Source organism: Schistocerca serialis, chromosome 2 (genome assembly GCF_023864345.2).
Source record: "Schistocerca serialis cubense isolate TAMUIC-IGC-003099 chromosome 2, iqSchSeri2.2, whole genome shotgun sequence".
In the NCBI taxonomy this organism is placed as follows: Eukaryota; Metazoa; Arthropoda; class Insecta; order Orthoptera; family Acrididae; genus Schistocerca; species Schistocerca serialis.
This window is the reverse complement of record NC_064639.1, coordinates 706,184,623-706,212,485: the sequence shown is the minus strand read 5'-3', so window position 1 is coordinate 706,212,485 and position 27,863 is coordinate 706,184,623. Positions and strand designations below refer to the sequence as shown.

Genomic DNA, 27,863 nt, shown 5'->3' with positions numbered 1-27,863 from the left:
TACACACTCCGCTGTCTCAAAGAATGTGATGAGATCAAATATCCATTGTCTTGACATGGCAACAGGTATTTGAATTTACCACAAATTAGTGGAGCAACACAATTACTATTAAGTAAGTCAAAACATAGACAAACACTAATTTCATATAGTGCCATTTTGTGGGAGCAGATCAAAACAATGTTTCCTTTGACCTGTGCCAACACAGCCACAGTTGGCTATTTTTGTGTTTGCAAGATCTCCAGCAGTAACTTTAATGTTTCAAACTCAGTGGAAATGTGGCTTTGGAGACACTACAGGAACACAGAAACTATAGCGATGGTGATTACAGATGAAGTGATTTTATTATCACTCAAAGCCCTAAGCACGAGAGAGAAATGTGGTGCACTTCATAACAATCATAAGTAAAATTGAAATAAAATACCTGTAATTCAAATCTTGATGTCGATGATGGTCTGCAGGCAGCTGACTGGTCAAAGATTGAAGAATCAACCCCCATCCGAGAGAGATAGAGAGAGAGAGAGAGAGAGAGAGAGAGAGAGAGAGAGAGAGAGAGAGAGAGAGAGGAGGGTTGTGAACTATGAAAAGACAGACAGTTAAGGAAATAGGGCAAAGGAAAGAGGAGAAAGGAAAGGAAAGCAAAAGGAATAAGAGACCAGGATAAGGAGGATAGACTGTGATTTGGAAGAGGAGTAGGCATAGGAAAGAAAAGATGTGTACAGTAAGAAACACTAGAAGAAGTAACTGGTCTGACTTGTGGGGCACAAATTCAGCTAAGACACTGAACAGCTTTAGATTCTTTCTAACAAACCCAAAGAACCAATAATTTACATCTTCAAAGTTGGTAACTTGATCTCAATAACATACTTCCAGCTTCTGGATGCCAATTTTGTAGACTAACTCATGGTAGTCACATACTCATTTTGTAATCTACCCACAACTCCCTATCCACCATTTTGGCTATTGTCTTTGCATTCATTTTACATTTTGTTTTTTCTTCAAATTCTGTGATTAATTTTTTGTTTCTTATCCTTTCCTTGCTCTCTGCTGCCATCTGTTGACCTCACCCTATACTTTTATACCTGACACCCCTTTAATCTCTTACAAAGGATCATTTGTGAGACAATTAATTTTTAAGGATTTACGTTCTGTGCATTTCATGCAGTATTCAGAGTGGATAGTCTTAGGCTAATACAAGAGTGGACTCTTGGTAATAGAAGTTACTTGAACAAGGACACCTGAACCTGTTAAAACATCTGAATCTGTTAAAGTGTTAGGAATGTCAGTTAACCTTCAAACTGCCAAATTGGTGGCATGAGTGTGGCCAGTGTAAGGCTACACAGCACCTGTGAACTGCTGTGGCATCTACTCAGTGCCTTTGAGCTGTTCACTACCAGATGTATAATCAGCACAGAGCAATACAAGATGAAACTGAAGTCAATCTGCTTTTAATGGTAACATATTGCAAGATTTGCCAAGGGCCCTGGAGGAGACATCATTTCCTCAAAATTATTGTGATCCCTGGAAGAGCCAATCATGACAAAACTATTTGGCCTATTGTGCATGATGAAATATCCTCAGACAGCAAGAAGAACATAATAATTTCAAATCCACAGAAAGTAGATGCTAACAGGTGTGAGTACTACCAAACCATCTGTCTAATAAGTCATGGTTGCAAAGCACTGACATAAATAATTTACAAAAGAACAGCAAAACTTGCAGATGACCTCTGGGAAGATTAGTTTGGATACCAAAGAAATGCAGAAACCCACAAGCAAGTACTGCTCTTATGATTTATCTTAGAAGACAGGATAAAGAAATGCAAACCTACATTAACAGCATTTGTAGTACTGAAAAAAGCTTTGGACACCATTGCCTGGAATATACTGTTTGAAATTCTGAAAGTATATGGAATAAAATACAGTGAGTGAAAGGGTATTTACAACATGTACAAAAACCATACTGCATTTATAAGAGTTGAAGGACATGAGAGGGCAGCAGTGATTGAGAAGGGAGTGAGACAGCGTATTCCTAATGCTATCAAAATGTATATTGAGTAAGAAATAAAGCAAACCAGGGAGGAATTTGGAAAGGCAGTTAAATTCAGGGAGGAAAAATAAAATCTTTTAGATTTGCCAGTGTCATTATAATTCTGTCAGAGACAAGAACAGACCTGCAAGAACAGCTGAACAGAATGGGCAGTGTCTTGAAAAGAGGTTATACAATGGACATCAACAAAAGTATAACAAAGGAAATGGAATGTAGACGAATTAAATCAGGTAGTGCTGACGGAACCAAGTTAAGAAATGAGACACGAAAAGAAGTAAATGAGATTTGTTATTTGGGCATCAAAATAACTGATAGTGACCAATGTAGGGAGGATATGTACTGTAAAATGCAGACTGACAATTGCAAGAAGATGGTTTCTGAAGAATGAAGAATCTAATAAAATGTAATATAAATTTCAGTGCTAGGAAGTCTTTCATGAAAATACTTGTCTAGAGTAAAGTCTTGTATGGAAGTGAAATATGCGTACTGTGTGGCTGGTCCTGGCGGAGGTTCGAGTCCTCCCTCGGGCATGGGTGTGTGTGTTTATCCTTAGGATAATTTAGGTTAAGTAGTGTGTAAGCTTAGGGACTGATGACCTTAGCAGCTAAGTCCCATAAGATTTCACACACATCTGAACATTTCTTTGAAATATGCATAATAAGCAGTCCAACAAGAAGAGAATTGAAAGTTTTGAAATATGGTGCTACATATGAATGCTGGAAATTAGGTGGGTAGATCAAGTACTAATGAGGAAGTAATGAATTGTGCTAGGGAACAAAGAAATTTATCGCACAACTTGACTAAAAGGAGGAGTGACTGAATAGGATGACTTCTTTTCACATTCTAGAGACCATTCTCAATGGGATCCATGGAATACAACTAATGTAGTGCACTATAATTAAAGAAAGTTCACATGGACATAGACAGCAGTAGTTACTCAGAGATGGAGCCTGCACAGGAGAGATAGTGTGGAGAGAAGCATCCTTTAGACTGAAAACCACAAGAACATTAACAAATAATGGTGTAAGGAATCCAATCCTGCAGCAAACGAAGCTATTCAAAGTCACAATGTCCAGATTAAAAACAAGTGCAGTGCATTACACAAATAGTTGCTGCTGCTGCATGCGCATATTTAGAAGTGAACATATATTTGGAATATTCAGAATTACAAATCATGAAACAAAGAAGAGAGAATTGGGAGGTAAAATAATGTTGAGGTAGTTATGGATAGAAGTAATTTGTAACGAAGCCTTTTTAATAAAACCACAATAAAATTGTGCTGCAATTATATTGCAGAACTATTGTGAATATTATACTAAGTTGTTTTGTAAGCAGGCACAGCAAGTAAGCTTTCAGCCAAAAAGTACTTCAGCAGAATTAGACAACACACACACACACACACACACACACATACACACACACACTCACTCACTCATCACACAAACGCAACTCCCAAACAAATGACCACAGTCTCTAACTGCCAAGGCCAAACTGCGAACAGCAGAGCATCACGGGAGAAGCAAACTGGGTCGTGGCGGTATGGGAGAGATTGGGGCGGGGAAGGATAGGGGCGCTTTGGTGGAACAGAGTTGTATAGTGCTGGAATGGGAACAGGGAACAGAATATGTGTGTGAAGTACAATGACTAACGAAAGTTGAGGCCAAGAGGGTTCAGGAACATAGGACATATTGCAATGAGAGTTACCATCTGCGCAATTAAGAAAAGCTGGTGTTGGTGGGAAGGATCCAGATGGCACAGGCTGTGGAGCAGTCACTGAAATGAAAAACATAGTGTTGGGCAGTGTGATCAGCAACTAGGTGGTCCAGCTGTTTCTTGATCGTAGTTTGCCGGTGGCCATTCATACAGGCCGAAGCCTTGTTGTGGTTGTCGTGCCCACATAGAATGCAGTAAAGTGGTCGCAGCTTGGCATGTAGATCACGACCGGTTTCACAGGTAGCCCTGGCTTTGGTGGGATAGGTGATGCTTCTGACTGGTCTGGAATAGATAGTGGTGGGTGGATGTATGGGACAGGTCCTGCATATGGGTATATTACAGACAATTAACCATGAGACAAGGGATTGGGAGCAAGGGTTGTGTATGGATGAATGAAGATGTTGTGTAAGTTTGGTGGGCAGTGCAATACCACTGTGTGTGTGTGAGTGGGGGTGGGGGGGGGGTAGTGGGGGGGGGGGGGTAGTGGGTAGGGCATTCCTCAATTCAGGACACGATGAAAGGTAATCGAAACCCTGGCGGAGAACATAATTCAGTTGCTCCACACCTGGGTGGTACTGAGTCATGACGGAAGTGCTTCCATGGATGGTGAAACTTTGTGGGATAGTGGGTTACTGGAGAGAAAGGGCATGGCAGAACTGTTTTAGTACAATGTTGGGACGATGGTTACAGTCTGTAAAGGCCTCAGTGAGGCCCTATCGAGAGGGACTATTCATCACTACAGATGCATCTCTCATGATGGCTAGGCCATGTGGAAGGGACTTCTTGGTATGGAATGGGTGACAGAACTGTTTTAGTACAATGTTGGGACGATGGTTACAGTCTGTAAAGGCCTCAGTGAGGCCCTATCGAGAGGGACTATTCATCACTACAGATGCATCTCTCATGATGGCTAGGCCATGTGGAAGGGACTTCTTGGTATGGAATGGGTGACAGCTGTCAAAGTGAATGTATTGCTCGTGGTTGATAGGTTTGATATGGGCAGAAGTACTGATGTAGGCATCATTTAGGTGGAGGTCAACATCGAGGAAGGCAGTTAGTTGGGTTGAGGACAAGGTGAAGTGAATGGGGGAGAAGATGTTGAGATTCTGGAGGAATGTAGATAGGGTGTCCTCACCCGCAATCCAAGTCACGAAGCTGTCATCAGCGAATATGAACCAGGTGAGGCGTTTGGGATTCTGGGTGGTTAGACAGGATTCCTCTAGATGTCCCATGAATAGGTTGGCATAGGATGGTGCCATGTGGTGCCCATAACCATATCCCACATTTGTTTGTAGGTGATGACTACAAAAAGGAGGAGTAATTGTGGGCAAGGATATATTTGGTCAGAGCAACTAGGAAGGAGGTTGTAGGTTTGGAATATGTCAGGCAGAGGTAGTGTTCAATAGCGGTAGGGCCATGGGATTTAGGGATGTTGGTGTAAAGGGAGGTGGCATCAATAGTGGTGAACAGGGCACCATTTGATAAATGAAGAGGAACTGTGGCAAGTCAGTGGAGGAAATGGTTGGTATCTCTTGTGTAGGAGGGTAGGTTGCAGGTAACAGACTGAGGATGTTGGTCTAAATGAGCAGAGATTCTCTCAGCAGAGGCACAGTAACTGGTCGCAGTTTGACATTCTGTATGGTTAGGTCTATGGACTTCAGGAAGCATGTAGAAGTAGGAGTGTGGGGAATGGTAGGAGTGAGGAGAGAGATGGACCCTGGGGAGAAGTTCTGGGATGGGTCTACGGACCTGAGGAGAGACTTGAGATTCTGCTGGATTTCTGGAGTGTGGTCACTGTGGCATAGTTTGTAGGTAGAGTCCTTCTGTCAGGTAATCGTTGCAGTTCAAAACCACAGTGGTGGAGGTTTTGTCAGCAGATAGGATTTTAACATCGGGATCAGTTTGTAGTTGGTGGATTGCAGTTCTTTCTGTGTATTTAAGGTTATCTTGCATGTCCAGGGATTTGGGGAATGATGGTGAGGCAAGATTTGAAGTTATGGAATTGCGGAAAGTTAACAGAGAATGATTTGGGAGCAGTGGAGGTGGATCACGGTTGGATGGAGGAGTGAACTGAGTCATGCAGGTTTCAGCACTGGTCTCTGGTTGTGTCTGATTGGTAGGGTTGGTGGTGAAAAACTGCTTCCACTGTAGGGAGAATTTTACAAACAAATCTAGTACCACAAAACCTTGTCAACTGGCCTAAACCTCCTTGCTATACCTCCTCTCCAACTGTAAAATTCTCCTTCCAGGAACTAGAGTAGCTTAACACCACCTCAAAAAACTACCCATCCTGTTCACTTCCTACTTCTGCCTCAAACTATCACTATCCACCGCCTGTATAACAATCTCCAAACTCCTCCACATTTCCTGATAGTTGACAAACCCTGACTTGCAGATCTTCTGTGTTTACCCCACCCACAAAAACTCCCTCACACTGCCACACACAATCCAGAATCTAAATACATCGAAACACAGTGATGAACCTTTCCTCTGAAAGCTTTAGCCCCACAGAAGTATCAGTCCTTTCCAAAGGCCTCGCCTTTTGACCCAGTCCAAAATTCAATTTCCAAAGGCCTCGCCTTTTGACCCAGTCCAAAATTCAATCATGTAGGACTTATTAAAGACCTTCTTGCCTTCTTTCAATCCCTATAGTAGAAATAGTTTTTTGCCACCAACCCTACCAATCAGACATAACCAAAGACCAATGTTGAACCCAGCCTGACACAGTTCACTCCTCTATCCAAAAGTCATCCACCCCCACTGCCCCCAAATCACTCTGTTAACTTTCTACAATTTCTTAACCTCAAATCTTGCCTCACTATCATCCCCCGAATCCTTCAAAATGCAAGCTAATCTTACATCTGTAGAAAGAGCCACAATCCACCACCTACAAACTGAACCTGACCTTTTAATTCTAGCTGCTGACAAAGACTCCACCACAGTTGTTTTGAATCACAAGAATTACTTGCTTAGCTGAATGGTAATGTGTTTGCCTACTATGCAGCAGGCCCGGGTTTGATATTCGGCCGGGTTGGAGATTTTCTCCACTCGTGGACTGGGTGTTGTGTTGTCCTCATCATCATTTTATCATCACCGGCACACAAGTTGCCTAATGTGGCATCACATGAAATAAGACTTGCAACTTGACGGCCATACTCCCCCAATTGGGGCCTCCCAGCCATCAAAGCCACACGATCACTTCATTTTTTTACCTGGCAGAAGGATTCAGCCAGCTGTCAGATTCATCCACCTACAAACCCTGCCACAGTGCCCTATTCCAGAAATCCAGCAGGATCTCAGGTCTCTACTCAAATCCTCAGACCCATCCCAGAAGTCCTCCCCAGAGTTCATCTCTCTCCTCACCCCTACCATTCCCCACACCCCCACTTCTACACATTTCCTAAAGTCCGTAAACCCAACTGTACAGAATGTCCCACTGTGGCCGGTTACTGTGCCCCTGCTGAGAGAATCTCTGCTTGCTTAGACAAACACCTTCAGCCTATTACCTGCAACCTACCCTCTTACACAAAAGATACCAACCATTTCCTCCACTGACTCTCCAAAGTTACTTTTCCTTTATCACATGGTGCCCTGTTCATCACTATTGATGCCACCTCCCTTTACACCAATATCCCTAATGCCCATGGCCTTACCGCTATTGAACACTACCTCTGCCCAACAGATTCCAAACTTACAACCTTCTTCCTAGTTGCTCTGACCAACTATATCCTTGCCCACAATTACTTCTCCTTTTTGTAGTCATCACCCACAAACAAATGCGGGATATGGTTATGGGCACCGCATGGCACCATCCTATGCCAATCTATTCATGGGCCATCTAGAGGAATTCTTTCTAACCACCCAGAATTCCAAACCCCTCATCTGGTTCAGAATCACTAATGACAGTTTCATGACCTGGGATGAGGGTGAGGACACCCTATCCACATTCCTCCAGAACCTCATCATCATCTCCCCCATTCACTTCACCTGGTTCTCCTCAACCCAACAAACTGCCTTCCTCAATGTTGAGGTCCATCTCAAAGATGGCTACATCAGTACTTCTGCCCATATCAAACCTATCAACCACGAGCAATACATTCACTTTGACAGCTGTCACCCATTCCATAACAAGAAGTCCCTTCCATATGGCCTAGCCACTCATGAGAGTTGCATCTGTAGTGATGAACAGTCCCTCTCGATAGGGATAGCCACCAACTGCCGTTGCATCTGTAATGATGAGCAGTCCCTCTTGAAAGTGTCTCACTGAGGCATTTACAGACCGTAATTACCCTCCTAACCTTGTACAAAAATAGATCTACAATGTCTCATCTGTTTCTGAAGTTTATGGACCCCAATTGCCTCTGAAGAAGAGCTCTCTGCAGTTGTCACCTGCACCATTTGGATTACAAAATTACTGGTTTTGTAAGTTAATTTAAAAAATCTTTCATATCATTGAAACTTTTTTTCGTATTAATGGGAGTTACAAGGAGGATCTGTAAAATGTCAACAATGAAGTATATTGCTGAATTACTTCATAGTGTATTTTGGGTTCTCAGTATTTACTACACACACCTTATTTTTATGAGACTGCAGATTTATCCTCAGCAGACCCATGCCACTGAGCACATACTTCATGGAGGATAAGAGGTTATCCATGACCGTTGGCCGGAAGCTGCTGAGCTCCTCTCTTGTGAAGCCATCACTGTGGATGATTTTCATCTGCTTTACCAACGTGCTCTTTCCGCTCTCTCCTGCACCTGCAACATTTTCAGGATCAACTTGTCTCTGTCATAAAAATGACTCAACTGTAATATTACTTTACCACCAATTACAACTATAAAGGTTATATACAATCACAAAGAACTCTGAGTATTTATGATCCTTAATTACCAACATATGTAGTGAAAAATAATACACAAGCTCTTGGGTTAATGCACAGACATTTAAAAAACATGAAAAATCCAAAATTAGCATGTGCTTTGGTCTGAAAGCGTGAAGTTCATATGGATATGCCCTTCGAGTACAGCCCAGTTTCATCAGAATTGTATAAGTGTTTGTGGAGAAAGTTGCTCTGTTCTATACAGGTGAAGAATTAATGGCAAAAAGCATTAGCTACACCTGTTAGCAATATGTTTCTCATGCCTAACAGAAATGAGTTGCACAGTGATGTTTAAACTGAGACAGCCATCCTGATGAACTGTTATTTTTTTTTTTTCAGTTCTCAGAGTTTCATAGAAATCTCCTGCTTTCTCTGTTAACATTGGATCTAATATGGAAACTACTCCTGACTTCTTCTTCTGGAACAGCAAGTGCAGTGTTTCATGTTATTTTGTGTTAAGTTGAAGTTCTCATGCATTAATACTGTGTTGGCCCAGACTGGCTGTCAGCTTCGATTGTAAAATTTAATAGTTTTCTTTTAATCTCTCACTGTTTGTACCTATCCCATATATCTGCAAAAGACTTACTGCAGATTCGTCCTTTACTAATTTACCTACAACTTCTAATTTCTTTTCAGTCATCAGATCAACACATTTTCACTTACATGTCATCTTCCTAGAACATGTAAAATACCTGTAACTTCGGAAACATGAAATGTGGCATAGATTAACACCGATTGTCAATGATCCTTTATCGAGATCTGCCAACAGCTAGAAAAGTACAATCAACGATGTGCTCCAATGTGTAACAGTATGCTTTCTTTTTGAACAACACAGAGCAAGAATTTTGAAGGGAAGAAAACACAAATCCTGCTCTTTTACTACCGTGTTTAAAAGAGTTGGAAGTTGTCAACCTTTATCTCCTTGGGTGAAGGGCTGGTCACACATGTAGACAGGACATTGGCCACAGGCATGTTACAAGGATAAGAGTCACAGTATGTACCTGAAGGTGAAATGAGAAAATATTTCACGAATATCTAACGTTAGGGCCTTCATCATCTCTGGCGGCTTAACGCAAGTCACATACATAATAACGTAATGGAATACTTCACGCAACCTATTCCCCTCCACCCCCCACACTTTGGAAACACCATAAAGTTAAATTCTGGCACTCAACATAGGCCTCTAATTAAGCTTAACAATGAAATACAGAGTGGATCACTGTTGTAATTGCTTTACAGATCTGACAGATATTTCTAATTTTTGTATTTTTCACAGAGACGATACACTTAAGATAAATTAAACTTATGTCTGAAGCAGTCAAATCGGCTGATCAGCCTTGGGGAGTGCTAATGATGTCTGATCCCCTGATAATGTCTTAATTGCATCTGTATACATTAATAACGGTTGTGAGATACTGTCTGTTTGAATTGAGATTTGAGGCAGAATAAGTTTCCTCACGACTGCTAGTTATTGGTAGGGAGGGGCTTTGCTGCTGTCTGATATCTTGATACAATTTTGATAATGGTGCACTCTCTGAACTAATTCCATACATTTATTTACAGCACAAAATTTCACCTCATAATGGATCACAAACTGTTAATTTCTCTGTTCGGTTGTAAGAATGCCTCCCAGAAGAAACAGCATAATGCTTACAATGCTGAGCCCTCTTTCTCAGCAATTGCAATTATCCAATTCACTTTTAGCCAACAGTACATGTAACACCGACACCTTCCTACCTTTGGGGTCAGATCACACACCTGACTCTTAGGAAACACTGCACTTCCAAATAGGGAAAACTTGACAAAACCACCTACAAGAGTTTCCTGTCACTGCATCCACAATCACAACATACTCAGGTGAGGACCTTACACGTCTGACAAGGTTGGTCTAAACATTCTCTGCTCTGCTCCTTTCAAGAACCCTGCAGATACTTTCCCCCTAAAAAAGAGGATCCAGATAATAAAAGGGAGTACTGATGCTGATGTCAGATGATGATGACTGCTGTGTGGTCATCCCACCCCCACTGCATCAGTGCATCATAATCTCCGGCATGCTGACCAGTTGGGAATGACACCCATTAAGGCACTTGCATGACGGCATACCTACTGGAATGTCATCACGTAGGACATCAAGGGAACAGCCGACTCCAGTGAGACCCGTGCGCCAACCCAGTCAGCATCCCTCATCCCTGCAACAGTTCCACATCTGGTTGATGTCATACTGGCCATGGGAGCACGTCCATGTGGACTTCGCTGGACCAATCCACAGAGAGATGTGACTTACCATCGTAGACTCAAATCAAGTTTTCTAATGTAGTCCAAATGTTAAATACTACAACAAGGGATTAAACAAGGACCTTGCAGAAAATATTTGCCATGAAGGGCCCTCAGAAACAATTGTTTTGGACAATGTCCTTCAATTTTCATTCAGTATGTCTCTGCTCTTGGAATGGCACACTGCACCACACATCTTCACAATTCCACTCACCCTTCAAAGGTGAAGCCAAGCAGTTTGTCTGTTTGCACCTTTACGGTACAGATGTGGAAGATCTGCTGGCTGCACCCACATCTGTGGTCTAATCTAGTCCCTGATCTCCAGTGAAATCACACTCACACAAGTGCACAGTCTGGCAGAACTGCTGCACTGTGCTGACATCGAACCCTACGGAGGCCTCCTGTAGCCAACAACACAACCATGCCAGCTCTACTGTCGCCCCCACTACTCGTTGTGCACAGAGATTTGGACTCACACTGTTGGGCGGCTCCCAGGATAAATACCAGACACCATCACAGTTGCACAGGAGTGACAAATGTTAAGCCCTTTCTGAGGAAGTTTATACACTAATTTCATTGAGAGTCGTGATGTTCTACTATTCAAATAAAGTTCACCAAAGTTCCATACATTACATTCCTTCAACATTACATTCATAAAATTAAAGTTGTTGTTTCCTCATATTGCTGGCTTGTTGAGAGCCAATAATACACCTAATGAGTCAGTCCCAGAAGCCTAACAAACTGGAGGGTTTCTATGCAGCCACTGCCTTTACTTAAAAGAGCAGTATTATCATTCAACTATGTGAGATCATGACAAAAGTGGAGTTTGCTATATACAGCTAATCAGTTATTGCCCACGTGCTAGTAAATATATTAACTGGGTCTGTTTACTGTATCCGTGCAGTTGTCGTGAACAGTTTGTGTTTCAAGTTTTGCATCAAGAAAGTAGCTGAGAAAAATAAATTTTCATACGCTGGTTTGGTCAATTAACTTTGTAGGAAGGAAATGTTCCTGTTAGGTAGTGGCAGTGCACTTTTTCCAACTGAGGATGATAACTGATCCAAAGAACTTCCTGTAGGTCAACTAATTTCTGAATGACGGAAGGTTCTTAAGTTTGGATTCTCCAGAACATTTATTTATCCACCAGGAACTGATGCCCAACAGAAGAGCACTGGTTGGTACGAAAAACCATTGTTCCAAAACAGTTCTAATACAACAGTATTGGATTTTGTCGGATTTGGTGATGCCAACTTCATGCCACTATGAAAAAGATTGCACTTAATCTAACAGAGTTCATACTAGTTATTAATTTAGTGGGAGCATTATGGCAGAATGTATGCCCTGCAAAGATTAAGCCAGTGGATTGAGAATGTTAATCACATCTTCTAGGAAGACATTCAATGATTTAGATATATCATGCCAGTCATGAGTTACAGATTAAAATTACACAGTTGAGGTTACTGGTACTGTATGGCCTCCCGCCTTCATTCTCAGAGCATGTTGCACTATACACTTGAAAGTAAACAGCACTACTTGCGACAAGTGAGCTGAAATTGCACGCTCATCTTTTACCTGTCAACAATACAGTATTATGGTGCCACCATTTAGTGTATGACACTCATCATGGAGAGATGTGGCTGTTGAAAAAGAGATATTGATGATATGTGTATTGTAATAGTTTAACAACATTGGTGACAGAAAAGTTTCAATATCCACGGTGCAAATGGTACAAATATTGGGATGTGGACTGCCCATTGAGGGAGGCCTTGTGATATTCTGCGACCATCTAATTGCTCAATCAAATGTATATTCACTAAGTGTGAAGTTATCTATAGACACTTCTGATGAGGAGTTTTGGAATTCAAAGAGAATGAACAAAAGGTGTTACCATAGGAATTTGTACATTATTATATGTATCTCAGATACTGAAGACAATTTCAGAGATAAATCATTGTCAGAAAAATGAGACTTATAAGTCAAGTAATTCGTATTATATGATCATCATACATCACCCTTCCTGTCCTGAAGCCATTTGTGTGCTAGACATAATTAGTTATGGTCTAGTTCCCACTGAAGTTATGCTTTAAGCATCTGCTGCCAAGTTTTGCTGATAGAGCAGTTTACGGAAATTAGGATGTTAGACCAATAGGACCAGTTATTTTTGCTAATTTAGTATGGGCACAATTATCTGTGTGACTCATGCCAGCAGATAATGTAATGAATGAAATTTTCACTCTGCAGTGGAGTGTGCATTGATATGAAACTTCAGGGCAGATTAAAAAGTGTGCTGGACCAAGACTCGAACTCGGGACCTTTGCCTTTAGTGGGCAAGTGCTTTACCAACTCTGCTGCAGAGTGAAAATTTCATTCTGGAAACATCCCCCAGGCTGCGGCAAAGTCATGTCTCTGCAATATCCTTTCTTCCAGGAGTGGTAATTCTGCAAGGTTCACAGAAGAGCTTGTGTGAAATTAGGGAGGTAGGAGACAAGGTACTGGCAGAATTAAAGCTGTGAGTACGGGTTGTGAGTCTTGCTTGGGTAGCTCAGCTGGTAGAGCACTTGCCCGCGAAAGGCAAAGGCCCTGAGTTCGAGTCTCAGTCCTGCACACAGTTCCAATCTACCAGGAAGTTTCAGATATCGTAATGATTCTGATGTGAAATGTGAATGCCTTGAGTAACAAATGTTAATCACTAGGGTGATGTCACTCTTTGTTGATTGTCAACTGAAGTTTCTGCATAGTAATGGGATGCATAGGAAGTGACCTATTTGGTAGTGGTGTAAGTGACTCAACCAAGAAGGTTCCCCCAACTTGCCCATCTTGAGTTTTGTTGAAATTTGCACAGAATGTGCCAAACAGACCTGTATGAACTTCTGCAAGCTTCATCTCCATCTGTTATGTAGTACGTACTACAGCTATTTCCCCAAGTGTCACTTTTGTCGAAATGGTATAAGTGCCTAGAAACTCTCAAGTTCAGGAAGTCACTGTTCCTAACCTAATACAACTGTCATGCTGGCAATAATTTTTGCACAAAATACAGAAATAGCACAGATAAAGATCAGAAAGCGATATCCATTACACATATCTCTTCCAGCCTGTTGCTAAATTTAATCAAGACAAATTTCCCTTGTCTTTCAGGAAGGAATATGTTGTGACTAAATGGAATTGGAAAGTTTATCATTTGGGAGTGTATTGTCGGTCTGGCTGTTGGAAGACATTAACTTTCCTACAAAAGTATTCACGTCATTATCAGCCACTGAAGATACCAAAAAATACGATATTTTATTTTACTTGAACACACTGTATCTTAAACTGACACCTCTTACTTTGTGACTGTTAACACTGCTGAAAAGACGACATTGAAGTCTACCAACAAATTGGCTCATGTTGTAGGAAAGTTCTTGTAGAAGGTAAATACTTGTGGATTAAAAGAGACCACCATCAAAAAGTAGAAGCGCTGACTTGTTGATACGCACAGACAAAAGAAAACTTTCTAGCTTTCAGAGTCATCCTTTGACGAGCTAGAGCAAAACACTAACAGAAAACACAAATGCATTTACACACCTATGCCCCTTTCTGGTGCCAGCTAAATTAATAGTGCCAATGCTGTTTTTTGGTAGGTGGACTGGTTGTAGTGGGGGTAGTGTCAGGTGTGGTGGGTAGAGGGAAAGGGAGACGGGAGGCAAGGCTAGCGGCTCAAAGGGAGGTGTGCAGTTTACTGTCTAGGAATGCAGGAGAGAGGGGTGGAACATCGTAGCAGCGGCGGGAAGTGGCACACACTTGAAGGTGACATGAACTGGGACAAGGGGACGGGATGGAGGAAAGGGTGTGCACAGTGCATTACCTGAGATTGAGGCCACGACAATTACAGGATTGGAGGATGTGTTGTATGTATAACTCTCATGTGTGTAGTTCAGCGAAGCGGGTGATGGAAGGAAAACTGCAGATGACTCGGGTTATGAAGCAGCCACTGAAATTGAGCATGTTACGCTCGCCTGCATGTTGTACCACCTCGTGGCCAATCATCTTGGACAGCTCACTGATGGTCATACTGACATAATAAGCTGTGGATTGTTTGTAGCAAAGTTGGTATATGATGTGGCTGCTTTCATAGGTGGTCTGGCCTCTGATAGGATAAACCTATGACAGGATTGGAATTAGAGGTGCCGGGTGGATGGACTGTGCACATCATGCATCTTGGTCTGCCATAGGGATATGATCACTGTGGCAAAGGACTGGTAGTTGGGGTGATATAAGGATGGACTAGGATGAATTGTAGATTGGGTGGGAAGGGTCTTGGGTAGGTTGCCACTCATTTCAGGGCTAGGATGAGAGATAATCAAAACTTTCAGGTAACCCACCGTCCCCACACCCTCCATACAACAGTTAGCCCTTCATCCTGTCATCCCCTCCTGATTCATGTCCTCATTTTTGCCTGCAGGGTGTGCTGATTGTCACTGCCCACTACAGTTGTGCCAGCCCATATGGCTGCCACCCCTCCTTCCGTAATTCCTATCTGACAAACTGGCCGTCCTTCCTTCAAGTTGCTAGCCAGCCACCCCTAGTCCCTCTCCCTGCCTCCAACCTCACTCTCCCACTACCCACCCCACATGGCACGACCCCCAGCGCAACCAGTCCACCTACCAAAAAGCAGCATTGGCACTATTAGTCCAGCTGGGACCATGTCTCTGTGTGTGTGTGTGTGTGTGTGTGTGTGTGTGTGTGTGTGTGTGGCAAGGGGGGGGGGGGGCACTTTTTACTCTTGCTCATCAAAGAGCAACTCCACAAGCTAGCAAACTTTCTTTCTTTTGTGTGTGCCTATCAACAACTAAGTGCCTTTGCTTATCTGCGAGTGGTCTCCTGTGATTCAAAAATAATTTGGCTTACATCTGCATAAAGAAGTTACTATATTAATAATTGCACTGGTCCATGATGGCTGTACCACAAACAACTGCACAAAATTCTGACGTACTCAGCATACTGAGAGTAAAACTAATGCAACTATAGTCACACATCAATTGTGATATAATTCAAAAACTATAGAAAATCTGTGTGCAGGTAAATTTCTGTTTTGATATACAATAATATTTATTTCAAACTGTTCTGTAACAAGAAATTCTTCTCCATCAACTCAAATGGAAGTGCAGTCCATTTTGTCTTGAAAATTCCATAAATATTTGCCTTATGTTTTCTGGATGCATTTATCACTTGATTAGCAGAGATATTCGACTTTTATTTAATTTCTTTGGTCAGTTGACTGTCATGTAAATAACTGAGTCAGTGTCTGTCTGCACTATGTTGGTCCAGTTCATCAGGAAGAAGTCCATCAGCTATTGCAACATTCCTAAGAACTGCATCTTCAACTTCACGCATTTCTCCCTTTATGCAGACTTTTCTATCAATTGACAAAATTCACAGAGTTTTCAATGGTGATATTACAAAAGCTGATAACCTTGTATTCATATCTACAGAAATATTTGTATCATCAGGTTCTTGTGGTTGCTAATGAACTAAGACTTATGGAATTTTCTTCATGAAAAAATCTTTTCTGCATGATGAGCAAAGTTTTTGACTTGCTTTATACAGGCTTCACCATACATTTCAGCTGAGCAACCATTTCCACATCAAATGAAAGCAGACTTATTTATAATTGTTGTTACATTCTGTTTGTAGAAATTTATAGTAGTGTAAAGAGTGTTTCAAGATGAAAGCACAACACAGCATTTTTGTTACAGTATAAACCACTTTTGTCCATTAACCAGCTGCTGAGATGGCATGGGCATGTTGGGCGAGTGGAGGAGAAAGGGCACCCAGGAGGATAAACAAGATGAAACCAGTAGGAAAGAGACCAAGAGGAAAACTGAGAGACAGATGGCTGAAAGGAGCGGAAGAATGCATCCAGAAGAAAGGAGAAGACTGGACCAAGGAGAAGACAGAGAGATGGTGGCAAGACAGAAGATGATGGAGAGGCTTATGTTCCAAACAGACTCGGCCAGAGGCTGGAAACTATCCAAGATGATGAATGAACCAGCTGCTGTTCTTTAAAAGAAAATTCTTTCAGCTTTTAAGTTCCTGTACACTATATACACAATTATGCTGCATGCAAAATAGTTAACATTTTCAAAGCTGCAAGCATTTAATTTGTCTTCTTTCAACTCCATATCACAAATTCGCTGCTGATATAAATATGATAGTAAAATGCAGGACTGTAGCCTGTCTTGGAAAGCTGAGATTATTATGTAGTGTAATTAAGCATTGCACACAATCTAAAAACAACAAAGCTTCAAATACATTTTGCAAAAGAAACTTAAAGTTTACTGCGGACTAAATTAATAAACAGTACTCACATGTATTGATAAAAACCAAAAATTTCAGACAAATTTTTGAATCTTAACTGAGATAATGCAAATATGAAGATAAGTGGTTCCAATAGACTTAACTAGAGCCTAGCCTACTATTTTCAGTAATGAAACTACTTTCAAATCTGTGGTGTCTATTTTAAAACAGATGGTGCCAAATACAAACAAAAATTGTACATTTTGTAGTTTTGGTAGTAACTTCAGAGGCTGACAGCTTAGTGAATACAACTGTAGGAAAGTTGATAATTCACTAATTTTCTAATGAAAAGACAATCAATGCACTGAAAAAAGATTATGGTTGCAATGCAGTTTACTCACTACCCACTATGAGAATCAGAACAGGCCTTCGTCATAATCTGTGAGTGCAGTTTACTTTTACTATTTCTCGTTAAAAGATGCACAACAAATTTTTGCAGCAAGTTTGAAGAGGCAATGTGATGTAACTATTGCCTTCTCATCTTTATTTATGTTATTCCTGTGTTCTATGCAGAAGGTAGTGTTGGAATGGCAAGTGGCAGGACCATAGCTCTATTAGGTCAGGGATGACAACTTACTGAACCTAAGGATTTTTTGAAGAGTTTGCAGTTGCAAGGAAAGTAGTCCTCGTGAAAATGGCTCTAGTACCTATACCACATATAGACGGACGAACTTGGTACACATTCATTCAGGTCCCTTAGATACATACTGTACATATTTCAACATAACTGAAATTGGTTGAGATGCAACTGCTTTGTCCTTGAAATGGAGTGGCCCATAAATACATAACTACACACAAGTTTGTTCAATGAGATGAATGGGGAAAAGTATATATGGGGCTTAGTTCTACTGGCAAAAGAATTACTGTGACACTTCAGTCTCTTGCCTGGCAGCCCAAAACTGTTGCATTAGTATTAAGGCTACGGCAGGTTAAATAAGTTGGCTGCACATGAAGAAAATTTCCTGTCATAGCCCCCATTGTCTGGTATGACTGCTCACTGAGGACAGTCAAGTGGCAAAATCTTCCACCTGGTAATTTAATGTATAGTGACACATTCTGAAGTGGTTATCGTACTGTATGTATTATCACTAAATGCTGGAATTCTACAGTTTCATGCATCATACCAGTCTTCTCAAAATGTGCTGTGTCTTGGAGAACATAACCTGATAGTTAGGCTTGAACCATGTGTCCGCAATCACTTAGTACGACACTGAGTAGGCTTTCTCTATTGGCTCTCGCTGAGTGTGCATTCCAAGGCAAGGCTGTAAGTCACACTCATTGAGCTGAAGGTATGGATGGTTCTATCTCTGATGAGTACCAGAGCATTCAGTTCCAGGTGGCTCCAAGCAGCCTGGTGTGTTAGTGCTACAACAAGATGGTGTGTGATCCATTAATTTTCAGGAGTGCAGCAGCATAAATTCTATTTCTTCTAATATTTCAGCCTTCTTCAGACTGAGCTGTGCAACTGAAGCTACAATACTCTGAAGATGGCTAAAAGGTAAACAGTTGGAATGTTACCAGAAGAATAAACAGAGTTATGTGGCTGCATTCTCAAAATTTTATGGATTAGTCACTGTGCCAGGAAAATATGACTTAACACTTCAAGATTACACGCGTCATCGAACAAGTATTGGATGTTATTCTAGGTCAGAGTATTATTGCAACATGCTCTGAAGTTGGCTGATAAATTATGATAGGTTGTGACTTTACCTGTGGGAAACAGTCAGGCATGATAGAAATCATCACGGCTGATATAAATGCTGGGGAAAAGCTCTGCTAATCATTGTGATGTTGCAGGGTTACCTAGCATTGTGCTGCTCTCCTCTCCTAATGCTGAATCATAATACTGGCTCATGATGCCTTGAAGGATGTCTCTACTGTTATTTGCACTATGGGATAATGTGAGTTGTGGTGACTACATTGCGGGGAACTGTTATTGACATTACATGCTCAAGCTCAAGGAGACAGCAGGGCTGTAGGTAGTGGTTACAATAGAGGGATTGGGAAATAAAATTGATCACTCACAAGTACCTTAGAGTATGAATAAGAATCCATTATACCTAGACCTCCTTCTAATGAGATTTTGTAAGCAACACTGCTGAGTTTTTATATTCCTATGACAGTGTGTATAATCTTTCCATGGTGAATTTTTGCCATTGCAAATGGCATATTTAACATAAGGGGCATTACAGGACTCAAATGGATGGGAACTACCATATTTAGAGCACTGTTTTGGCTCCTATAGTGCTCACCAGTAAGTAAAAAAAGGGGGTAATTAAGGTATTCGCTTAGTGTGGGAATATATGGCGGCACCTGGCATTGCATTCTGTAAATAATAACATGTGCTGGTAATTCTTGGTAACTGAATGTCAAGAAAGTATGTCTGAAGATCAGCAATGTGGGCTTCTTAACCTTGCACCACCTCTGTGATACAACATTGACTCCAACAGCAGGTGCAGCCAAACAGTAGCCAGTACTAGGGATTTTTCTTGTTGAAGGTAAGAACTGACCAACCATTCTGTCTCCTTGAAATTTTGCAGTTATCTCAAGTGATTCTCCCTTTTGACAGAATTGAATGAAAAGATTCAAAGATAGTTTGAGAAATAACTATTCCAGCATACATACAATAACCATGATGGTGAGATTAGGGGGAACTGAGATTAAACAGAGACCTACTAAGTTCTTTTTCTGGACTCTACTCACAAATGGAACAGGAAGAGTGAAACCTATATTGCTGTATTATGTCTCCTCATCTGCATACTGCATGGCAAGTCTCAGCACATTGATTTAGATGCACACTGTATTTAATTTTTTACAAGATCGTCAACAAAAATACTAAGACATATTTTAAGGAACAAAACCAATTAAAATGGCATCCAGCACCGACAGCTCATGGACTTCTGAGCTGTATCTGTCATTGTGTCAGTCACTGTTCATTTCGCTCCATCCCCAACTGTTAACAGTGATATACAGTTCACCTCTTTCATAAAGGTACAAGTCAAATTAAACAGAAACAAGTGTGATTTATACAAACAGCCGTGAGACTCACAACTGCACACCTCTAAAAGAGCTCATACAGAGGCAAACTACTTTTTTAAAAACTTTTCTTGGTTGTTATTATGATAAATTGCATAAAACCTGAATCTGGATGGCTGGACGGGGATTTGAAAAAGTGTCCTCCTGAATGAGAGTGTACTGCTCTAACCACTGTGCAGCCTTAATGATAGAAGCAGTGGGAAGAGACGAGGGGGAGGGAATACATGCATTGCTAGTAGTACACATGTGCTTTATGACTGTTAGTGAGCGTCTCTGATTCCTGAAAGTAGAAGTGAAAACCCCTTCATTAGTTTTTGTGACCCACTTTATCTGAGGTGTTGTAGGTAATTCTCACATTGGGATTGGAATTTCTTTATTGCTCATTCGTAACAAACAATTTACCAGAACATCACAACATTCGGGTCGACAGAAGCATCCGATCCAACGCATTGGCTTTGACCCGTGACGTAAGGGTGTTGTCGTGTGTGACGTCATGACGGCGCGGAGTTTCGTTTGAGTGTGGCTGTTTCCAGTTGTTTTATCTTATTTTATTTACTTTTCTGATCTGTTCGTTCTATCTCGTGAGATTTTTTTTTTTTTTTAATTTAAAAACACTTATTACTTATTTTAATTACCTGTTTCCTCGAATTTCTGTTTTAGTATATTATATTTATCTTTCTGATCTGTTCGTTCTATCCCGTGAGATTTTTTTTTTAAAAAGACAAAAAACACTAATCAGCAACTGAAGCATCTTTATCTTCTATGGGTTGCAGGGGTTACGACCCCTGAGGAGGTGGGTGGGTATTCATGCATGGCTGTCTTCACTTACACGTTGTAGTTACGCAAGGCGTCTAAATTTGTTTATATTTAGTTTGCCCCCCACCAAAACACATTTCCCGCGCTTGTCCCGTCGGTGTCATTAGGCTTCTTGTGGAAAGTGTGTGTGTTTGTTTTTGTTTCCGCCATATTTGTGACATCATGGGTCAAAGCAGACGGGTGGGATCGGACGCTTCCGTATTTCCCAACATTCATTAGGCCTACATGATAAATACATACTACAATGCTACAGACAGTACTGTTAAATCTGTAAAGCTGGCTGTGGGCAAACATAAAATACCATAAGCATAAACAGTTCCGGCTGTACTCCTGTGGAATCAGGGAGACTAGCCCCTAATAACCAGGATACAGAGGTGTTACATGTTGTTGTTGTTATAGTCTTCAGCCTGGAGGCTGGTCTCATGTGGCTACCTGTGCTAGTCTGGCAGGTCTCTTCAACATATTGCTTCTTTCAGTCAAGTAGCATCATTAAGCTCTTGTCTCCCTGATTTGATTCACTACCTCTACATTAGCTTTCAGAGTTAGACAAACAGCTAATGATATGGTGGTCACAACGTGCAGCCCACAGATTCAACATTACTGAAAGTGATTTTAAGGGTTTAGGCCTACTAAGAAGCGCATAGTCACACATTTGTTTTATATATAGGCATTCAACAAGCCGCCACAAGCATTCTCAGTAATGGAACGTATGAGGTCATACAATAACCAAGGAAATATCTTAAAGCCAGTGATCCATTTCTAAAACAGCAGCACATGCATCTCTCTCTCTCTGGGCATGTGTGCGTTGTAAGAAAGAACTCACAGGTACTTAATAAAGCAAACCGATAAAAATGGTGATTCATCGTGGCAATTACAATTGAAACACTGTTCTCGATAACAGAACTAATGTCAGATTTGGTCTCTGGTAACCTATGCAATTATAAAAATAATGGTTCATTTGAATAGCACAATACTTTATACCAAACCGGTAATATCTGATCAATTATTCTTACCGAGTAACAGTATTTTGATGACATTTCGCTCTTGCTTTGCCAATTCTGCAAGTTGCCTGTCGATTTCTTCACTTCGCGTTCTAGCCTTGGCTCCTTCTCTGTCTAAACTAAGACATCCACCCATCCCATGTTGCACATATGAGCACAGTTCCACAGCGACACGAACAAGTTAATGAAGTTTAATCTGCAGAATATATATTTAATATGAGAAATAACTCAGTCTGTACTGCGCTGGTGTTCTGTAATACATGCTACATGAGTGTACTGGCAACACATAAACAAAGCAGGCCACAACAACAACAGCACGACGGCCTCATTCACGCTGTCCAGTGAAGTTCATCCAACGCTGTCACCGTTTGAAAGATATAACACACAATGTTCAAACCAAAGATGTTCAGACAGTTTACATATGTTATGTCTGTGAGTGCGTAATGAGGTGTTGATTTGCGTGATGTGTTGTATCTCACCGGACGGAAAGTTTCATAGCGCTGAGTGTGGTTTTACAGCGTAACATTCACAGAGGTGAAAACAGTATCTTTCATACATTTCGTTTATCCACTGCGTCTGTGTTTTGTGTTCATGGTAACATTGGAACTGTGTAAAGTTGTGGTAAGTTAATGATTTGTTAATATATTAATGTGCTTGCAAATTGACATCGTAGTTTGTTTACTGTTGCTAATGCTATCTCCATTACAGATTTACCTGTAGAAAATGATGGACATGCCAGCATCAAGCGATATTATGATAATTGGAGGGAACTCACATCCAGAGCTTGCAAATTTAGTCGCTAGGTAAGATGCGTTGTGTGCCATCTGCCCAGTTTGCCATTCAGAATGTCAAGAAAGGAACTGACATTGCATTTATGTGTGTTTTACGTACCTTTTTCCCGTTTATATATGCTTTCATGACTGCGTAGTAACACGATTGATGCAAAACGTTGCTAATATTTACGGGATATGCTGTCAGTTCTTGGAGGAACATAGACATATCAATAACTTGAATATACAGTATTATGTACCACAGTAATATATATTTAATAATGAACTGTTAAACAAATAACTTTCCATGGAACATTATTACTGTGTATTCATGTTTTTAATTTAACCATTTGCATTAGATTAGATTGCATGTACTTTTCGTTCCAATAGATCCATAGTGAGGAGATCCTCCGGATTGTACAACCTGTCAGAACAACAAAAATTCACAATAATAAATATTAGTGAAAAACAAGAACCCACATATAATGATTATTATGGATGTGGAATGACTCAAAAAATTTTTTTAAACTTATTTTCATTTATGAGGTAGGCTCCTCTTAAACTGAGCTTTATGGTACTTACACATTTTGTGACTGCTGGCAAGTTGTTAAAAATTGTGTTCCTGAGTAGTGGACACTGTTTTGGGGCAAAGTAAGTGACTTTAGATCTTTGTGAAGATTGTTCTTATTTCTAGTGTTCGTATTTCTAGTATTGATCCATGAACTGAGCTGTTGGTTTGAAAAAGACTTATATTTTTTATGACAAGTTTCATTAAGAAATCAATACATTGGGAAGCAGTATTTAATATCTCTAGTTCCCTAAACAGGCCTCTGCAGGATGTTGTTGAATTCACACTACAAATAATTCTAATTACACATTTTTGTTCCTGGAAAACTCAAGCTTGGCTGGCTTGATGAGTTAGCCCTAAAATTTATAGAGTGGAAGTAAGCGTATCCTCTATGTCTGACAATGTTCACATTGCAAACAAAGATTTGGCTGGGTGCTTCAGCAGTTCTACAGTGTGCTCCTCCAAATGAAAATTATCAAGCTGTAATCCCAAGAATTTAAACTATACGTTTGTTATCATATTTTAGGCATATATTGGTGGGGGACCTCTTAAAAGTTCTGAATTGCATGTAGTGTGTTTTTTCAAAGTTTGGGTACATTAATGTCATGTGTCCTTGAACGTATGCAGAGCATGGATTGAACCTACTGTTTATATCTGTTGCCAGTTTAGTGTTGGCCAATTTCCATTGGGCAGTGCATAGCAGCACTAAAGGTTCAGATATCTTAAATACTACTGCTGTTATTGAACTTGAAATAAACACCTGGTTACAGTTTGAAAGTGAACATAAATGCTTTCATTAACACACACAGAATGGATGTAACACAAGGGTATGCAAAACACAACCATGTTAATAGGAACATCTATAAAAGCGTGTGTAGCAACTACGGCAAAGATAAATATGTAGCAGATGCATCGATTCTAAATTCCAATAGAAAGGAAATACAGTTAAAATATGCTTTTTGTTCTTGGTGTAGAGCGTAAGTGCAAAATGGAATACCATTCTCTGGCAATTTTGGTGCTCATTGTCAGATTTATCTTACTCCTCATCTCTGTGCAGCTTATCTACAAATATTAACTGTGGGAGGGTACTAATTAATTTAAAACAGTCCTATGGTTGTTTGATGATGTCATGTCAGTCAACAGAATGGCAACTAACAGAGTTAGACCCTGTGATACAGAGCCTATTTCAGGCGTCAGATTTGGGGACTGGTAGCCTACAACGACTTTTTGTGTGGAGAGGAGAATGAATAGCATGTAATACATCCAGATCATCATCCAGCCCATTCTGTTCTCATTTCCTTCAATATAAGTAAGATATGCTTTTTCAGCAGGACATGTCCTGTGCACACATTTTCTCCAAACTTTTTCTCAATTCCCATGTCTGAAATATGGGACTGTATCTCGTTTGGTCTGCAGACTCCTCAGAATACAACCACCCATGACAACTAGTAGACAACTAGTAAAATGGTGAGGAACCTTTTTTTACCGAGCAACGTTTCTGTAAGTGTGTCCATTTATGGCAGTGAGACTGCATTATTGCTGTACAAGTTGTACAAGACACTGAAATCACAGAAACAGCCTCTCAGCAAGTGTATGGCCTTCGTAGTTCTGTTCACTTTTAGTGTCCTACCTGGATACTATCTGACTACAACTCCATTCAAGTACAAATCTAGCTTAAGGGTGTTCATTGTACATGTTGATCTATACTTAGTGCAAGGTGTTCAGACCCACAGCACTCTTACATTTGTCTTGTCATTATGGATTTATGGACATATTGTAACCTGAGGTGTTAGCAGTTCTCTGTCTGAATATTTACAATGTTCTATGGTAACATACTGTATAGTGACTGATACTGTAACTCCTTACACTGTGATTGATGCGTATGACATATTTTTTTTAAAAAAAAGTGGGGTTTTGGAATCTATGCCTTGATTTTGTAAACATATTTTTTATTGTTATGGATGCCGTTTTCTTTATTCCATGGACTGTATAGTGCAGTAGTTTGTGTAACTGTGTTTAGTGTTTTTGTGTACAATAAATCTTACAGCTCCAATCAGATACTGCCAGCAGATTACTTTGCTAATAAAAATCCAGCATAGATTCAGTATATTTTATTGGAAATGCTGGTCGTGTTCAGAAGCACGGATGGTCTTTTAGTGCTAGAGGACCTGAGTTGAGATATTGCTGTATGTTCAGTGGAAAGTAGACTATACTGTAGATCTTTTTTTCTGTGTCTCCTACAATGACAGTTGGAACAAAATCAGTACAGATAGTGTTAAGGATCAGTGGACAAAATTCAAAACCATCGTACAGTATGCATTAGATGAGTATATGCCAAGCAAGATTGTAAGAGATGTAAAAGAGCCACCGTGGTACAACAACAGAGTTAGAAAGCTGCTACGGTAGCAAAGGGAACTTCTCAGCAAACATAAACATAGCCAAAGCCATGCAGACAAACAAAATTACACGAAGTGAAATGTAGTGTGAGGAGGGCTATGCGAGAGGCGTTCAATGAGTTCGAAAGTAAAGTTCTATGTATTGACTTGGCAGAAAATCCTAAGAAATTTTGATCTTATGTCAAAGCGGTAGGTGGATCAAAACAAAATGTCCAGACACTCTGTGACCAAAATGGTACTGAAACAGAGGTGACAGACTAAAGGCCGAAATACTAAATGTCTTTTTCCAAAGCTATTTCACAGAGGAAGACTGCACTGTAGTTCCTTCTCTAGATTGTCACACAGATGACAAAATGTTAGATATTGAAATAGATGATAGAGGGATAGAGAAACAATTAAAATCGCTCAAAAGAGGAAAGGCCGCTGGACCTGATGGGATACCAGTTCGATTTTACACAGAGTTTGCGAAGGAACTTGCCCCCCTTCTTGCAGTGGTGTATCATAGGTCTCTAGAAGAGCGTAGCGTTCCAAAGGATTGGAAAAGGCCACAGGTCATCCACGTTTTCAAGAAGGAATGTCGAACAGATGTGCAGAACTACAGACCTATATCTCTAACATTGATCAGTTGTAGAAGTTTGGAACACATATTATGTTAAGAGTATAATGACTTTTCTGGAGACTAGAAATCTACTCTGTAGGAATCAGCATGGGTTTCGAAAAAGACGATTGTGTGAAACCCAGCTCACGCTATTCGTCCAGGAGACTCAGAGGGCCATAAACATGAGTTCACAGGTAGATGCTGTGTTTCTTGACTTCTGCAAGGCGTTCGATACAGTTCCCCACAGTCGTTTAATGAACAAAGTAAGAGTATATCGACTATCAGACCAATTGTGTGATTGGACTGAAGAGTTCCTAGATAACAGAAAGCAGCATGTCATTCTCAATGGCGAGAAGTCTTCCGAAGTAAGAGTGATTTCAGGTGTGCCGCAGGGGAGTGTCATAGGACCGTTGCTATTCACGATATACATCAGTGACCTTGTGGATGACATCGGAAGTTCACTGAGGCTTTTTGCGGATGATGCTGTGGTATATCGAGAGGTTGTAACAATAGAAAACTGTACTGAAATGCAGGAGGATCTGCAGCGAATTGACGCATGGTGCAGGGAATGGCAATTCAATCTCAGTGTAGACAAGTGTAATGTGCTGCGAATACACAGAAAGAAAGATCCCTTATCATTTAGCTACAATATAGCAGGTCAGCAACTGGAAGCAGGTAATTCCATAAATTATCTGGGAGTACACATTAGGAGTGATTTAAAATGGAACAATCATATAAAGTTGATCATCGGTAAATCAGATGCCAGACTGAGATTCATTGGAAGAATCCTAAGGAAATGCAATCCAAAAACAAAGGAAGTAGGTTACAGTAAGCTTGTTCGCCAACTGCTTGAATACTGATCAGCAGTGTGGGATCCGTACCAGATAGGGTTGATAGAAGAGATAGAGAAGATCCAATGGAGAGCAGCACGCTTCGTTACAGGATCATTTAGTAATCGCGAAAGCGTTACGGAGATGATAGATAAACTCCAGTGGAAGCCTCTGCCGGAGAGATGTTCAGTAGCTCGGTACAGGCTTTTGTTGAAGTTTCGAGAACATACCTTCACCGAGGAGTCAAGCAGTATATTGCTCCCTCCTACGTATATCTCACGAAGAGACCATGAGGATAAAATCAGAGAGATTAGAGCCCACGCAGAGGCATACTGACAGCCCTTCTTTCCACGAACAATAAGAGACTGGAATAGAAGAGAGAACCGGATAGGGGTACTCAAGGTACCCTCTGCCATACACCGTAAGGTGGCTTGCAGAGTATGGATGTAGATGTAGATGAAAATCACAGCATGAACAGTTATGTAAAACATTGATTTGGCCCTTGACATAGTGATGATGTGGCATGTGCTGTCCTACTTGCACAAAATGAGAAAAGTATAAATTACATTATTTATTTCTGTATTTATTCTGTATTATTCTTTG

General features: G+C 40.6%; 2 protein-coding genes across 4 annotated transcripts in view; one reads left to right on the top strand and one right to left on the bottom strand.

Moving 5' to 3' along the window:
* The window catches only part of LOC126457863 (guanine nucleotide-binding protein G(o) subunit alpha-like), a 90,768-nt gene extending 68,329 nt beyond the window's left edge, over window positions 1-22,439 (bottom strand). The window contains exons 1-2 of the mRNA XM_050094510.1: window positions 22,111-22,439; window positions 8,332-8,516 (exon numbers count right to left, since the gene is read on the bottom strand). Coding sequence (XP_049950467.1) covers window positions 8,332-8,516; window positions 22,111-22,234 — 309 coding nt within the window. The 5' untranslated portion in view covers window positions 22,235-22,439. The remainder of the gene's footprint in view (window positions 1-8,331; window positions 8,517-22,110) is intronic.
* A 95-nt stretch (window positions 22,440-22,534) lies between these two features.
* The window catches only part of LOC126457860 (phosphoribosyl pyrophosphate synthase-associated protein 2), a 135,064-nt gene continuing 129,735 nt past the window's right edge, over window positions 22,535-27,863 (top strand). For all 3 annotated transcript variants that reach the window (XR_007585538.1, XR_007585537.1, XM_050094506.1), the window contains exons 1-2: window positions 22,535-22,719; window positions 22,807-22,901. Coding sequence is in view for 1 of the 3 variants with exons in the window: in XM_050094506.1 (XP_049950463.1) it covers window positions 22,822-22,901 (80 nt within the window). In the remaining 2 variants the exon portion in view is untranslated. The remainder of the gene's footprint in view (window positions 22,720-22,806; window positions 22,902-27,863) is intronic.